Genomic DNA, 16,296 nt, shown 5'->3' on the forward strand with positions numbered 1-16,296 from the left:
GCTTAGAGGAAAAACAATTTGGATTAACAAGACAAGAACGTCACTGAATTACTATTTTAGTATTACTCTGGCAACATATCAGAGCATGCTTGCTCCCCTTGAAATGCAAAACAGTCAATATTCCGATGCAGGTTCACCTCAGATCCACAAACCCGTCTCGAGAAAAATCAAATCACAAAAACCATGCTTAGTGCAGTTTACACAGTAACCAATTTAAAAAAAAAAGACACAGATTATGAAAATTTTTGACAGTTAACCAAAGCTCAGAATAAACATTACTTTCTTCTTTTCCAGAAAGTATCTAGTTGATTATTACAGCAGTATTTCTTTTAGGTCTGTCCTTAGTTTACCACAGTTTACTGCATTACCTGAAGATGAACCCTATTGGAACAGTAAAACTAGAAGTATATTTTACTAGCATGAATTTGTATGTTAGAATAATATTCCTAAAATTAAACCAGTCCTCAAAAATTTGACTCTGCAAATCAGAAACAAGTATTCAAATACTCAGAAGATAGATGAGGAAATATGAAACCTGTTTGTAGTCAGCAAATGGAAAACATCAGAAGGTTTCCCAGAAATACAGAAACGTTGATCAGCTGTGTTCTATTTTCTGTTTAGTCAGGAAAGAAAAAAACTAACAATCATGGGGACATTTTATGATATTCATAACAAAATTTAATGTTTTCATGTGTTCGTGCCTAAATTACAAAACATGTTTTCTCAAAACATCTGTATGCATTGCTAAACATTCGTCTCAAATTTCTAATTGTTTTTCATTGGTATAAATGCTATTAAATCCAGATTTTTTGTTACCACAATGCTGTAACAAAAACACTGGAGCTAAGAAAAGCTGGTTATTGTAAAATTTACTCTATTTCACAAGCTAGAATTCACCTTAGTTTTTGTAAAATAAAGGGCACAAACTGCCTTATCAGCTATGCCATCAACAACTACAAAATTTGGGTTCCTGCTTTGTACAGAACTGCCCAGATTTTACTTTGGAACAGTCACCACTACATACATTTAAGGTAGTCCTCTACATGCTTCTTGCACTCTCTTCAAAGTCCTAAAAATGTCAAAAAGCAATATCCCAGTATTATCCCTTATCAGATAATCTTTATTCTTTGTTTCACACCATCAACACATATGCAAAGACTCAATTTCTTATGCATCTTCTTTCTAACGGAACTACAGCTACAGGGAATTTCTCTTGCCTGGTTTCAACAGGTAAAGGCACTAATTCATACAGTATCACTGTCAGGGGTATAAGAAGAGTAAGCTGAAAGTAACCGTCTGAAATAAATATGGTACTTCTGATACAATTTCAAAACATGTAACGTTTAACAGCTCACCATTTCTCAGGAAAACAACTGTCTTCATCTTTGCTTCCCACTCCCACTCCATCTCCAAAACCTCAAAGTTAGTGAAGCAGTAGGAGGCAAAAATGAAAAGCAATTATTTTCTATGAAATGTAAGACTGATGTGCAATTAATTTCAAGATGACCAGAATATATTCTGTTTACAGCTTCTTTGTCCCCATAAGAAATAATGTTTCCTAATTTTTCTCTTCTATTTACAAGTGATAAAGTGATAGCATCCACTCTTGAGTAACTGTTTTCCAAAAAAAAAAAAAAAAAAAAAAAAAAAAGTACCTGTGGCTGAAATGGTGGAGCAGTAGGCCCCTGCATGCCTTGTGACTGTTCATCCATTCTGTCACGTAAAAGCGTCCCTTATGTCCTGAAAAGAGAAATATGCTGTAATTCAACGTGCATTTATGATCCACGAACATCACCACAGCTGATAAATTAATTCTCTCATTGGCACACGAGTTTACGAACATTCAACAATTATAACTAAAACTTAACCAATTTCAGCCTTGCGCTGTTTTGAGAATAAAGTTTTCTCATGTTTAGCTGTTCTATAAAATGAAATAAGTTCACATATTTGTAGTGGTTTATTATTAGAAGGTGTGCATTAAACTATTTGAGCCAGATAAATAGCTCTATCTGATAAAAGCTGCATCACCCCATTATTCTTCAGAACACCAATCGCTTGTTTAACTACACAGATGCCTGCTGACCACAGATCTCTGGCCAGCATGCGAAATAGCAGATCAGCAGAAGGGTTAACTGCTGCATGCGTACTGTTTATGTTACATTAATTTATCTGTAGATTTTAGGGAGTACGCAAGAGTAGTTCCATCTAAACAGAAAAAAAGCTACACACAAACTCATTAAATTCCGATGAGCTAGCTAAGAGGGCTCTGAGATACCATATTGGGAACGGAGCCTCTACTCCCAACTGTGAGCCTCTCTGATCCCATCAGTAAGATGGGAGGAAAGATGCCTGCCAAGTTCCCAAGGCAGAGACACAGAGACACACGGCTTTGACCAATAGTAAGGGCTGCAAAATGTGCCGAATCATTACTAGGAAGAACAGGAGAGACAAAAATGCAAATGCTCACAAGGCATTTTTCTCAGCTAAGCGAACCGTTTCTTAGGCTACGTGACATTTTGTTGATGGGGAGCAGGTGCAGCACCAAGTTTTATTGGTGCCTATGAGGGCCATCTCTGTTCAGATGAAGACAACAGAAATTTCACCAGCAGCTTCAAATGACAATGGAATAAATTTTATAAAAATAAAAGGCAAGCTCTGAACAACTTTTGTGTCAAACAAACACGAACTGTCTCTGCCTATTAGCTGTTCAAACCTGCCAAGGCCTTCAGAGGAACAAGTCATGCATCTGACTGGAAAACTGTTTTTAGTTTTCAATTTATTATTTATTTTCTTATTTCCTGCTCCAAATCCTAAAAGTTCTAGAGATGGTTTGACATAAAAAACTTTTCTGATACCTCTTACTCTTTAACATTAGGAAATTTCCTATGGTTAAACTTATTCTGATAAATCTATATACTTCAAATACTGCAAACATGCCCTTCTGCACACAGAGCTATTTATGTTTCACAAACCTTTCTTCAGAATGAGTACGTAAAAATTTCTCAAATAGCATTTAAATGCAGCACGAAAGCATGCAATCTATCTCTGTTGAAACACACACAGAATAAATCTTCCCAGTCATTTCTTTAGAGAACATTTAAAAGGTTAGAATTAACTCCCAACAGAAAGCAGCAAACCTTCGAAACATTTTCCAAAGCCCACTGCAAAATATTTAAGAAACTAACAAATAGCTTGTGCTCACAGTACCATTGTCATTCTTACAGCATCGTTGTGACAACATTATCAAGTAATCACCGTCACGGTTTGCAGCCTTGCAAAGTTGCTCCATACACTGCCCTAGTGTTCTAAGCAGTGCACTGGATACACGAATCATGAGCTATCTGCCTCCGCTCTCCCCTCACAGCCGCCACCTACACCATCCCAGTACCACCCCAACCACAGCCATGCTCCAGAGCGACCAAGGGTCCCCGCGGCTTTGCCTTCCTATCCTTAGTACTCCTGTATGAAGCGTACAGTTTGGGACTTTCTGTTGAGTATTAGCTGTAATTAATCCATAGATAAAAGAGATCCAAAAAAAGTAATTTCAGGCAGGTCAAGAGAAAAAAACATCAATTATCAAACTGAGGTGAGAGGCAGAGAAGAGGAGGTAGGAACTGCAAACATTTAGAAGACTGTCAGAATGAGCGCGGTGAGAAAGGGGGAAACAGGGAGGGTACGTTCTGCACACCCCTGGGCTAGGTAATCTTTTAGCCAGCCCTAGGATACCAGTATTGACACTTCTTGCAAGTTCTGTAACATCTCCCATACAACCTCCCCACCAAGGCAAGAAATCATAACACAACAGCACTGAAAATTAAACTGCTGACACAAGATGCACCTAAATTCTCCAGTTAGATTCACTGGGGTTTATGCTGTTGCAATAGATTCTGGGGGAGGAACATGTGGCAATCTTAAGGAATGTTCTGCTAATTTCGTGCTGTAGAGATCTTTCTATCACTGTTAAGAATTCTTTTCTGAAGTTCTATTTTGAAGAGACATTATAAGAATTTTAATCTTTTTGATAGCATCAAAATTTCTACTGAAAGTTCTGCAGTGTGTTTTACTAATATGTTTACATATTGAAAACTGTTGGCCATGTAATGCACCAATAGATGAACCCTATGGGCCATAAACACTTGTTTCAAAAGCCCTAGGGAGAAAACTAAATATAAACTCTTTATCCTCTATTGCAGATATTTATCCAAGATTTCATTAATCTAAGCTGAAAAGTTTAGATAACGTATATTGATTCAGGAACTATACAATCCGCTCATCTCGTCTGAATGGTCAGAGGCACTGACTGGAAGTGTTTGGGTATTTGTGTGTGTCTTTTTTAATTTGGGGAAAGACTAGAAAGAAGTCATATCATTACCACTGCCACTGGCTCTGCCCTCTGTGGCTTGTTTTTACAATAAAAGCAAGCAAACTAAAGAGGTAATAAATGTTCTACCATAGGAAGCATGGAAGATTTATTAACTTGTGGATTTGTTGTTTTCACAGAGGAAAGGCAAAGATAGGCATCTTCTGTCCATATACGGAAGTTCTTTCATTTTTTTAACTTGTTTTTGTCTTTGAAGACTGCATGATAGATTCACATTTTAGAGTAATTTGGCATTTTGATCATACAAAATGCCTAGGATACAAAAAAGTGCCAAGAATGCAAAATGAATCTTTTGTACTGTTTGTCAACATAAGTAAGAATTAAATTCTGCTGCTTGAAGACTGTTTTCATAGCGAGGCATGCCTTTCACCTTGATAATAAACTCCAGAGGTCAAAACAGCGGTATAATAGATATCGCATTTAAATTTAATTTAAGGCAATAATTACTGTTCTTCCAAAGATGGTTTTCAACTTCTAATTTATGTTGAAAAGACACTAAAAATACTGCGAAAGAGTCATCACTTGTTTAAAATTGAAAAGCAAATACCAAACACATCTAAATGTGACACGTCTATCACTTCTTTAAACATGTAATACTACAGCCTTCTTCTGCAAATCCATCACCACGATATACACTGGTTCATGGAAAACAGACAACAGATAAAGTGAGAGGCAAGTCAACTATATCACCACCACCCAAAGCATCTAAAGCATCAAACACAACTAACGTATTTTAATGCTCTCACACTGATCATGTAGGAGGAAAGGACTCCTTTCCTTCACCACACCACTTGCAAATATAGGAACAATGAAAGGCGCTCTGAATCATTTGTCTTGCAAAGATGACTTTCATCATTTTGAAGATAAAAATCATTTAGATTCAGACCAACCTGTACACAATAGTGATCCCATGAACATAAACAGATACCTAAATCTTATACTCTAGGGTTGCTAACACTTTGCAGGTATGAGAAAACTTTTGGTTAACTACTAATATTTTAAATCTTTGTCTTTTTCAGTTGATTGAAAAGTAGGTGGCACCTAACAAAGGATGCAGGATGCAACTGCCTAGGAACTGGGAATAACACCTTTTCCTTCCTTTGTACACAGGCCTTGCTGTCCTTATTCACCTCCTTACTGGCCACCTGTCAAAGCTCTTGGATATCTGCCCATGCAACTAAATATCGTGCAAGCCACAAAACAGTCCAAAATGCAAGGGTGTGCTCCCACACCCCAACAGAAGCTCACATCCCACAGTCAGCACTCAGCTTTCCAGGTGGTTTCCACTAGCCTGCTAGAGGAGGTAGGATTACCCATGTCTGTCAGTGAAATCAGAGCAGAGGGCATACTCCTGAACAGGAACCAGAATTCATCACTGACATTGCACTGGAATATATTTTAAAATGACGTTTTTAAAAGAAAAGCAAGATACGTGGGGAAAAACTTGAAATCCTTGTGACTTAAGTCTTGCAACTAAGTCTTCATAAACGTGATCACATTATTTCAGGAGAAAAAAAGCTTGAATGCTTGTCTAATCACATGAAACATGCTTTTTAAACACTAGTTTCATAGCTCAAAGTCCATAAACCATTCATACTGAAATACATTTCATGGTGTTCAGGCAATAGTATTATTGCTTTAACAGACAGCAGTTCTACAACAACAAAGAACTTGCAATGCTCTCCTGCAGAAAACAGCATTAATAGTCTCAATGATACATGGCTTCCATTAGCTACATACTATATACTTTTGGTTTGTATCCTAAGTGGGGACATACAATAATCAAGGTCAAAGAAGAAACAGCTACACTTTAAAAAGTATATACTTAAAAGAATATTCAGAGTGTTACAGTTCTGCCAAGAATCTGAAAATCTGTATTTTCTTTCCTGCAGAATATAAATGTAACTACTACACATAATTGTTTACAAGAGGAACATGAAATTACACTCTTCACAATGTGCTGATCAGGTACACAGTCACTTCAGTTGCTGTTCACAAACAACAATGTACTACATTTCTTCTGGATTACACCATCAATTAAGTCAGACATTTTTAGGTTTTACTATAACCATTATTTTCGTCAGATTAGAGCTGAGGCCCTCCAAAAACAACTACCCACTTACCCTACACACTCCCTAATTTTTGGTGTCAAGCTAGGCTCTTCAGTATCTAACATGGATTTAAAATGACAAATTTTACATCCCTAAACTTTTCAATTGTCTTTACAAACTAAATTCAAAGAAAAGGATCATCCTAAGCTGAGAAATATATATATATATGTAAAAAAAAAAAAAATACTCGCTGCCATATAAGTACACAAGCTAAAGGAATATTCCCATTTGCTTATATCACATGTTGACTCTCAGGTACCCAAAAGCACAATTTAAACCTAGGTAGTACACTCAAATGGTCACCCAGGTTGAAACTAAAAAACCTCATGTGCTCTGGAAACAAGGGTTTCTAAACGTCTTACTGAATATCCAGAACACAATTACTCTACCCACCACACCAGTGTTAATCCCAGGAGTTCATGCCAGAGAGCCCAAGCATACTGGTCTGATTCCAGCCCTCTTCTCTGTCACCTGGAGAGCCACGCTGACATAATGACAACTCTCAGCTCCTAGATTACAGCCACACACCTTTTGGGAGGAGACAAATTTTAGCCCCAGCAATAACAGCTTGGCCCTTAAGCTCGATGCGAGCAGGTTAAGAACCAGCCATCCCACTGGTTTATAAAACATACTGCCCCAACAGCCATCCTTTGCCTCTCAGGCAAAAGGTTGGCTTCTTGGAGGGCTCCGGCTTGCCAGTCAAACCTGGCCACACTTTTGCCAGGTCACCAGCACTGATCAGCTCTTTCCAGCATCCACTTAATGCTGTCATCCAGGGTGGAGGCTGCAGTTTAGAAATTTTCAAAGTAATTTTAAAAGCAAGGGCTCAGGATGTACACACGCAAGATCCGGGGATGAAGCAAGAGAATGTCAGCAGCTGTAAAGCAAGCATCCCAATTTTATCATTCATGTTACATTAAATGACAGCACAGCTACGAGTGTTCCAAAGAAAGAAGTCAGAAGTCACAGCCTGTAAAGCAAACCAACTTGGAATCTAAATCTGTGGTAATTCTTTAACATTAAAATGTAATATTTGTCCTGGTGCTCTGCATAAACCTTGAACATGAGAAACACATACATTTTGATGTCATAATAGAAACATTTCACTTGCAAAGTTAAAGTCACTTCAGTTTCACAGATACTATTTTTAGTGCGTTCTTAAAGACTGGGAAATACTTAGAAAACAGCCTGCACACAGTACCCAAAAAGCAGCTCTGAGAACACTGACATATCCAAAGTCTTTATACAGTTCCTGTAGCTGAATATCTCCAAAAAAGTCTAAGAAAACCAGCACCCCCAGAATTTAACCTAAAACTCTGCTCTATTACTTCAAATTGGGTTTGTTGAGGTTCCCTCCACACCCCACCAGAAGGCAACTGGAAAGATGAAACTCAACTGGGTTGTAGTTTAAGTGTGAAAATACATTTCAAGAAGTTATTCATCCACTTTTATCCCACTGGCATTCCAAACTCAGTATTTAATATGGGTACATTTAACTTGAGTGGCAAGAGACTGAAACTGAAAAAAAAAAACAAAACCAGATTTCCAAATAATAAGAATGACAGCATAGGACATACACAGTCTTTTCAGTAAATTATTCCCAACACAGACAATTAAAATGAAATCTGGTTAAATACACCCACATTACTACGTTATCCATTCAGAAAGTTATACACTCTGCTAAAAGGCAGCATTAGAAATGATGAAATAATGCTGAAACACTTTAAAAATAATAGCTAATCAATGGCTTTCTATTAATCATCATGATCTGCAACTGGTCATGCTCCTGCCCAGCCCACACTGTGTGTTTCTCAAAAATATTAAGCTTTTCATCAGTCTGCTGTTAATCACAAATTACAAGAAACATACAATCCACAATGTACTGTTGCCAATAAAATACTACAGTGAGTTATTTAATTTATATTGCAATATATATAAAATATAGATGTGCTGCAATGTTGCTGATTATTTAAGCTACTCAGTCAGTTAACAAATATTTGATATATGCCAAATAATTACCACACTAGTTTATTTTTCTCACTCCATGCATAGCTAAGTCAGATATACGTATTATTATAGCAAAATGCACTCACTTGAACTCTGCCAAGGCAATCAAGACCTTAATTGGCAACGGATAAAGCAAACTCAAGACTGGAAGATGAAGTTAATCATTAGCACAGTAAAATATGTCATTTATCCCAATTAGTATACACACATATACACATAATATATATGCATAATATATAAATATGTACACATATACATACACATGTGTCAGTATATTTATAATTATGCATTCTGTGGGTGTAAACAGAACATTTACTATCAGCTGACAGTGGTAAAAATGAAATATTTGCTTCACATTGTAAAAACAAACAACAAAAGAGTCTTCTAAAATGTGAAAAATACATAGTCATTTGTAAAATTCTCTACCAAAGCATCGACATCAGAGAAAAGTTGTATTTGCTACTTTTAAAGCACTGAAAGTAACTCAATATAGATGCATATACAGAAGTAAGTAGGATTAGCCTTAATTTTAGAAACAGTTTCTAAAAGCCTTTAATTTTTAATACACTACCAGATCAATACTTCCCGTGGGATGGCAGGGCATTCCTCTCCTCTGTAGGAACAGCCTTGAATGTGGACAAACAATACACATTCTCAGCACATGCTAATCTACAAGTAGCTATCATCTATCTATATAGAATAACTAATACTGAATTTTTCAACAAACATGTCCAAATCCCCTACTCACAGGCAATGCAGTGAAAGAAGCCAAAAAACATTCAGTTAGTTAAGCTGGATTAAGAGTTGGTTTTAGCAAAAGCAGAACTATCCATACACAAATGAAGTCTACTTGCAAAAAAGTATAGGAATACACTAAGAGTTCATATGCAATTTTCTCATTCATTCATCCTGATTTACCAGGCATATTTTCATTTCAATCCTGAAAATATAGATGCCACTATCATTCCCCAACTACTAAGTTCACTCTCTGTCAGTGCTGTCTGCTAGGAGATAAAAGTCCAAGCTCTCCTGCTTCACAAGTCCATTTCCCTTCCTCTCCATTCATTCACACAATTTAAGTTATATTTTGTTTACTGCTCCCTCTCCGTTTCAATTATGTCACTCACGTAGATTGCTTATCTTGCGAGGTGCTCCCAAAGGGTTGTACATGCACTGACTTGTCTTTTTTGAACCATCTGTTTGTTATCTCATACCAATTGAAGAAGAAACAGGAACTGAAACTGCTCAGGTTGCAGGCTTCTGCAAAGTTAAATTTTCATTTAACTCTATTCACCTGGAAAGAAAATAGATAACCCATTTCTTCATACTGAATAGGCAGTTATAAAGAACACAGGTGAATCATAATCACATCACAGTGAAAAGTTCTGCAGGGAATGAAGCATCATATCTAACCACCATACTATCATGAAAGCAAATTCGCAGCCCACAACACACTCCGTTGTGCTACTGCCTCTGTAAGGATGCAGTTCTAAGTGTGAACTGATGACATGATGCTGCTGCTTCCGCTGCCTTCAGCCATCCCTTCCAGACCCTCTTCCTTCCAGTGGGGTTCCTGTGGTTACCCAGACTCCTTGTAAGGTAACTGAAACTAGCTGAAAACTAACCTGGGCAAAAACGTCACTTTTTCCAGTTCAGTTCCCTGAATTGTTCCATTGCAGAGACAAGAACAGAACTGCGATGGCAAAAGACAGAGGAGAAGACACAGCTGGGGGTTCAGCAGTGCTAACTTAGGTCAGTTAAACCTATTATCAAATTACATCTCTAACATGAAATTATACAAGCCAACCTAATAGCTCATTGACACCTTTGGTGTCTCCCTTTCTCTGCCACGTGATCCTGCATAGCCTTCTTGAACTCTTTGGACCTTTTGCTGAGCTGATTTAATTCCCTAATACAGCTGGGTTTACGTTCTGCAAGCTGTGAGCTAAATCAATGCATACAGGAGTCTGCTGAGTGCCAAATAAAAAGTAAGTAGGGGAAGTTCAAAGATGGGAGATGCAGAAAGGAGACTGTAGAAGAAACAGAACATCTCCCTTCTGGCAACAGCACGCCAGTACATTAGCTCACCACATTTCATGTTACTTCATCCTTAGGTAGGCATTCTAACAAGTACCTGAAGGAGCTATGACAGGAAAGCTAGAGCCAGCATAGAGAGAAGGCAATGCATTCAACACCAAGCCAACAGTTTTGTCAACAAAATGCTGGAGGGGAAAGTAGAAAAGGGAAACAAAGTAAATGGAAGGAGAGTAAGCCAGGGTAACAAGTCAAATTGCAAAAATAATGCAAAGATTTTCAGAGAAAGGAAGTTAAAACATGATTTGGAAACCTTTACAACCCCAAAACCTTGCAACCCCAGTATGCAGAGAGGGAAGAGACCTTTCCCTGACAAAGGGATGGTTTTAAATGCATCTGTAAAAATAAATTATTCACAAATAAATGCTGAAGAGATTCACTAAAAGTGTAACGGCTGAGCTTCACACAAGAGTTAAAAAAAGATGCAGGGCAAGTTAAAAGGCCAGAAGCATCGTCAGATAAACCCATTATTGCTAGGCACAGGGGAAAAAACACCCAGTTTGAAAGTCTGCCTGTGCCACAACCATGACTGGTATCATCCACATCGCTACAGGTGAAGCAGAATACATTTAACAATAAATTTCACACAATCCTTAAAGGAACGTCTAAATGTCTTAGAAACCAGTGCAAGACAATACCTTGCGATATACTGTATACTGCAGGTGTCAGATGCACATTTGCTAGCTGAAAAGAAATTTTACTGTAGTATACAGCTTCAAATCAGCACTACCTCAAAGATGATAAAATGAATGAAGTGCTATACAGAATCAGAAAGAAACGCCAGTCATATTTAACAGGCTTTCTCTGACCTCTGACTGGCATTACCTTTGAATCCTGAAACCACGTGTGACACTAGTATCCAGGATCCCCGGGTCCTGAAGCAAAGCAGCAAGCAGCCAGCACACTCACTTCAGAAGCAGGCCAACACTCAAGTTCACAGCTGTTTCTGTGTTTTACGTTAAAACACCACTAGCTAAAACATACCAGATCCATTCCCATTTTTGGAGTACCCTCAATAACTAGCTGTACATTAAGTGCTCTGTTTGCAGGCTGCTCCCTGCTCCTTTTGTGAAGTTCATGGAGATAAGCAGGAGTTCACAAGCAGCCCACGTACCTAACACACAGTTCTGAATGTCAGTCAGGGGAAGTACTGAAGTTCACTGCTGCAAAGACACCTCCTTCTTTGGATCTGCTCTCAGATGAAGGCGAAGAGTATAGAAGAAGGGCCTCTACAGGACAGAATCCTATGCATTTTCCCACCACCAGTTTTTACTTCTTTTATAAAGAACTTCAAGTTCACCTGGGGTATTTTTGCCTTCCATCTTTCAAGGAATCAATAATTTTGTAAACCTTACACACTGGCAACAGGAAATTAAAATGAACTGAAGACGACTGGTTCATCAGCACTTTGCAGCACCTAACTCAAACCTCTCCCAAAGGTTTCAGCAAGGATACAAGCTTTACATGTACTTTTATGACACTGTAATTAATCTAGTCCAACACAGATCTAGCTATTAGACAGCAATAAATTTGTTATAAACCATTCCAAGCAGATTAAAGCAAAGAGTCCTGAATGCACACTCCCAAAAGCCAGATGGTGCAAAGAGTAAGTTTACTTTGTCACCTATAATCAACTGTTACGAGTCACTAATATCAGAAGATTAACTATGTGCAACAGGGTTTTAACATGATACTTCATAGTATTTTCTTACAAATTCCTCTTTTTTTAATGCCTTTTTTAAAATTTTATAACAAATTCCCTTACATAAGCGTGTGTTCTCTTTGCCCAGCAGGGAATAATGGCGCTTGAAATATATCACATATTTTCTAGCTACAGAAATCACAACTGAATCACAGTTATGTTTCACATGCCAGAGAAACGCACAGGATCATCTTCACCAGAGAAGCAACTCATTTTAATAGCATTGTTTCTCTTCAGCTTTTTTAACTAACCAGCCAGGAAAAATCCTTTTAATACTTAATAAAAAGGAAACAGGTAGTGCTGTTGTACTTCACTCTAGTGCCGAGTTCCTTCCCATGTGCCCAGGGGATCAAAGGGTGATAAATACAGCAAACCAGCACTCGAAAGGCTGTCCTTATCACCACTTTGGTATTCCAGTCAGTTTTTTTCATCTTTGTTGCAAAGCACATGGAACGCAGCTAAACTGAACAAATTCTCTGGAAATTAGTCAGTTAACTCCTATGACTATCTATAGGATTAGCCTGCACAAAATAATCCCCCTGCCTCCGCATCATTTCTAAGCGCCACTCCTCAGAAATCAGGAGGGATTTCTGGATAAGCCCCAAATAATCAAAAAAATTCCCTTGGAGGTAGAGAAGAAGTTATTGCAGCTTGACTTTTCCCAGGAGACTTTCCAAGGTGAAATCAACCATTCAGCACAGATGTTTGGAACAATGTCAAACTTGAGAAGCCAACAAGGCATCAATGGCGATATACTAGCCCTACGTTCAGTTGTAAATGCAGGATATTGTACTAAGTTTATTAAACATGGGAGTTTTTTGCACGCATGAACAAACTGCCTCACCAAATTGCCTCTGTGGACAAATATACTGGACTGACCATGTTTTGTGCAACTGAGCTCAACTTTGTTGCACAAAAAAAGAAATGTATAGGTGGGCTATAGCGTTCTGTCTTGCAATTCAGAAGATACCACCAGTCACCATAAAATGAGCAATGGCCTTCTTGTACTCTGTTTTTCATTTGAGTTCCTCATATGCTCACAGGCCTTCAGACAAACTCTAAAATGTTAGATTTTTGTTTCCTCCTTTGGAAAAAAGTTTCTATGGCAGGGATGAGATTCTACTTGTCCAATTCTTGTAGACCCTGGAAGACACTGTGATAAGGAATTCTAGCCAACTAAAAATCTTGTTTTGATTGACTTGATTTATTCTCAAATTATTTTATTACTCCAATGACTAATTGGGATGCTGAATACAAGATCTCTATGATAAAGGCAGTATCGCTATCCCTACAGTGAAAACCTCTAAGTGTGCTTTGAGAAGTCATCTACTGAAACATCAGTTATTTATAAATATATCTTCATGTTTTGAAATTAAAGAACAATTGTTCTTACTGAATTCTTTCTTCTAGTATCAAAAAGGAAGAAAAACAAACACCAAGACACCCGGAGGCCTTGAAGTTCTTATTTTAGAGCTGTTCAGACATTGCTTCTAAGTTTCACTTTTCCCACAACACAAAACAGTTCTCCCTCCTTTGCCTAAGCTCTTCATAGCCCAGGAACTAATGACTTTTTGTACTGCATTTTATTTCTCTCAAGACAGCCCGAGTCCAAAATTTCAGATACTGACAATTCTATAGCAGTGCAACGCTGAATTGTCTCCTAGATAGCCTTGAAAGTAAAACATTTTTAAACTTCATTCTCCCTAATTTAGCAGAGCTGCAAATACCCACTTGACATCTCATCATCCCAAGCGTGTCTACCTTGGATCGACATATCATTCACAGTAATTTCTGCATCTCAAGCTTGTAAATCAGCTTTATACAGGAAATATATCCAGTACATTCAGCAAAGTTACTATGTATGTGCAACCTTCCCTGAGAAGCAATGCTGCCATTGCAACCTGAGAAAACGGTGCTATCATCTCAGAGGTGACAAAAGAAAAATTTACCATTCAGTTGGTGGAAGACATGAAAAAAATTAATAGTTTGTCTCCAATATCAAGAATCAAATATTGGTGTGATTTAATACACAAATCTCACACCTCATTGCCTTTTATCAGAAGTAGGTTTAACATCCTAAGTAGTTTTGCCCTTCAAGAAGGGACGCTCCTCATGAAAGGCAAAGCAAAACAAAGCACATTCCTCCCAAAGAGCAATATTCTGAACTTCTGAATCCTGAAGGCAAACAGGTGTACTTTGTGTGCATGGACACAAGACGGAATTCAATGCCAGTACTAATACAAGCAAGATGGGGTGCCACGTAAGGTTAGCAGAGTGGGGGGACCCCAACAGATGGAGGTGGCTCACTGCCAGCGGATCAGAAGCGGGGACCCCAGCGGTCTCTCTGCCGGCGCCTCTCGCGGTAGGCCTCAGCTCCTCACGGCCCGTCCAGCTGCTAGCGCTGCCCCGTCTGGGAGCCTCACCAGACAGCACGGCTGACCCCGCCGCCGCAGGGGCTGCCAAGGGCAGCGACAACGAAAGGCTGCACCTGCAAGAGCGGTCCTGAGGGCCGGGCGCCCCCCACCGCCCCCTGCCCGCCCGGGCGCTGCTGCTGCGGGGCCGGGCGGCTCCCCGGGCGGGCGGCAGCGGGGCAGAAGCAGCCACCCCCAGCCTGGGCCGGGGCTCTGCCCACGCCACAGCGCCGCGGCTCCCGTTGACGGCGGTATTTTTACTCAGTGCTGAGTGAAACCCTCCGGACTGGGCTGCCGCGGGGAGCATCCGCCCGCCAGCAGCCTCCTAGGTGAGAGGAGGGCGCAGCGGCCTGCGGGAAGCCGGCCAGCAACGACAGGAAACAACCTGGGAAGCCGCTACGCTTGCGGTATGAACGCGAAGCGCCCCGGCAGCGGCACAGGCGCGGGGACCCCAGCGGGCGCACGACGGCCGGGCCGCGGGCTGCCTGAGGCGCGCTGAGGGGGCCGGGCCGGGCCTCCGTCGGGCAGCGTCCCCGGCCGCCCGCTCGCCGCTTAGCGGAGACAGCCGCGCTCCGCGGCGGGGCCAGCGACTGCCGGCCGAAACGCCACAGCAGCTGCCAAGGAGCCGCTCGCCGCAGAGACGGGGCGCGGGCAGGCGGGGACACCCGATGCGGGGCGCAGGCAGCGCCAGGGCCAGCCGCGGCCATGCCGCCCCGCTCAGCACCGCGCAGAAACTTTCTCGCTCCCAGACCCGCGCCGCTCCTTATCCCTGCGCGGGCGGAGCGGCAGCCGCCGCGCCCAATCGCACCGCGAGCGAGAGCCATCGCAACCAATGGGAGGAGGCGGCAGGCGGGACCTCGGCAGGCGGGACCCCGGCAGCCGCCCGCGCGGAGCAGCGAGAGGGAGCGCCTCCGGGAGAGCGGGCGCGACCACTGGGACCCCGCCACGGCGCCGGCCTCACGCCGCCCGCTCGGCGGCCCGGCCGCCCCCCCGCTCACCGGGAAGCCTGGCGCCGCCTTCTCCTGGCGTGGGGGCCCGAAACCAACCTCCTCTCTCCCCCGGCTCCTCCGGCACCGCAAGGCCCGGGGCCAGGCCGGAGCTGACCGCGGGCGCCTAGCGAGGCTCCTAGCGGGCAGCTCAGGCACCCGCCGCAGCCCCGACCTGCTCGCCGACCCCTGCTGCTCCGGCCGGGCCCGTAAACATCCCGGCATCCCCGAGGAGGGAGGCGGGGCGGCCGCCCGGCCCCGCCTCACACCGCCGCCCCCCTGCCGGCCGGAGGCGAGGAGTCCGTCGGCCGCGGGTGTGCTCCGCCGGGCCCGCAGCCTGCCCGGGGCCCGGCAGGAGTTCCCGTTGGCGCTGGGCGGCCGGGCCCCCGCGGGGAGCACGGCGCACGGCTGCGGCCAAGGAGGGCAGCGCGGCGGCCCAGGGCTCGGCCGGCGCCTCGCGAACAGCCTGCGGGCGTCCGGCGGCGGGGAGCGCTGCCCGGCTGCCCCTGTCCCCGCTGTACGGGGCACCTGCGGCTCGTTCGCAAACTGCTTGGCTTGTGAATATTTTGAGACGGGGACCGTTCATCTGGTGCATAAACACGCG

The 16,296-nt window shown here is 42.0% G+C and overlaps 1 protein-coding gene across 10 annotated transcripts in view; it reads right to left on the bottom strand.

The window, feature by feature from the left end:
• NEK7 (NIMA related kinase 7) overlaps positions 1 to 15,911 on the bottom strand; it is a 75,313-nt gene extending 59,402 nt beyond the window's left edge. For 4 of the 10 annotated variants that reach the window (XR_008734706.1, XR_008734710.1, XR_008734711.1 and 1 more), the window contains exons 1-2: positions 15,705 to 15,908; positions 1,656 to 1,740 (exon numbers count right to left, since the gene is read on the bottom strand). Coding sequence is in view for 3 of the 10 variants with exons in the window: in XM_055724352.1 (XP_055580327.1) it covers positions 1,656 to 1,712 (57 nt within the window). In the remaining 7 variants the exon portion in view is untranslated. Of the gene's footprint in view, positions 1 to 1,655; positions 1,741 to 15,091; positions 15,571 to 15,704 lie in introns of those variants that run through there. The other 6 variants (XR_008734709.1, XR_008734707.1, XR_008734708.1 and 3 more) reach the window with 4 other exon arrangements.
• Between the last annotated feature and the right edge of the window lie 385 nt (positions 15,912 to 16,296).

Source organism: Falco cherrug, chromosome 12 (genome assembly GCF_023634085.1).
Source record: "Falco cherrug isolate bFalChe1 chromosome 12, bFalChe1.pri, whole genome shotgun sequence".
NCBI classification, from domain to species: Eukaryota; Metazoa; Chordata; class Aves; order Falconiformes; family Falconidae; genus Falco; species Falco cherrug.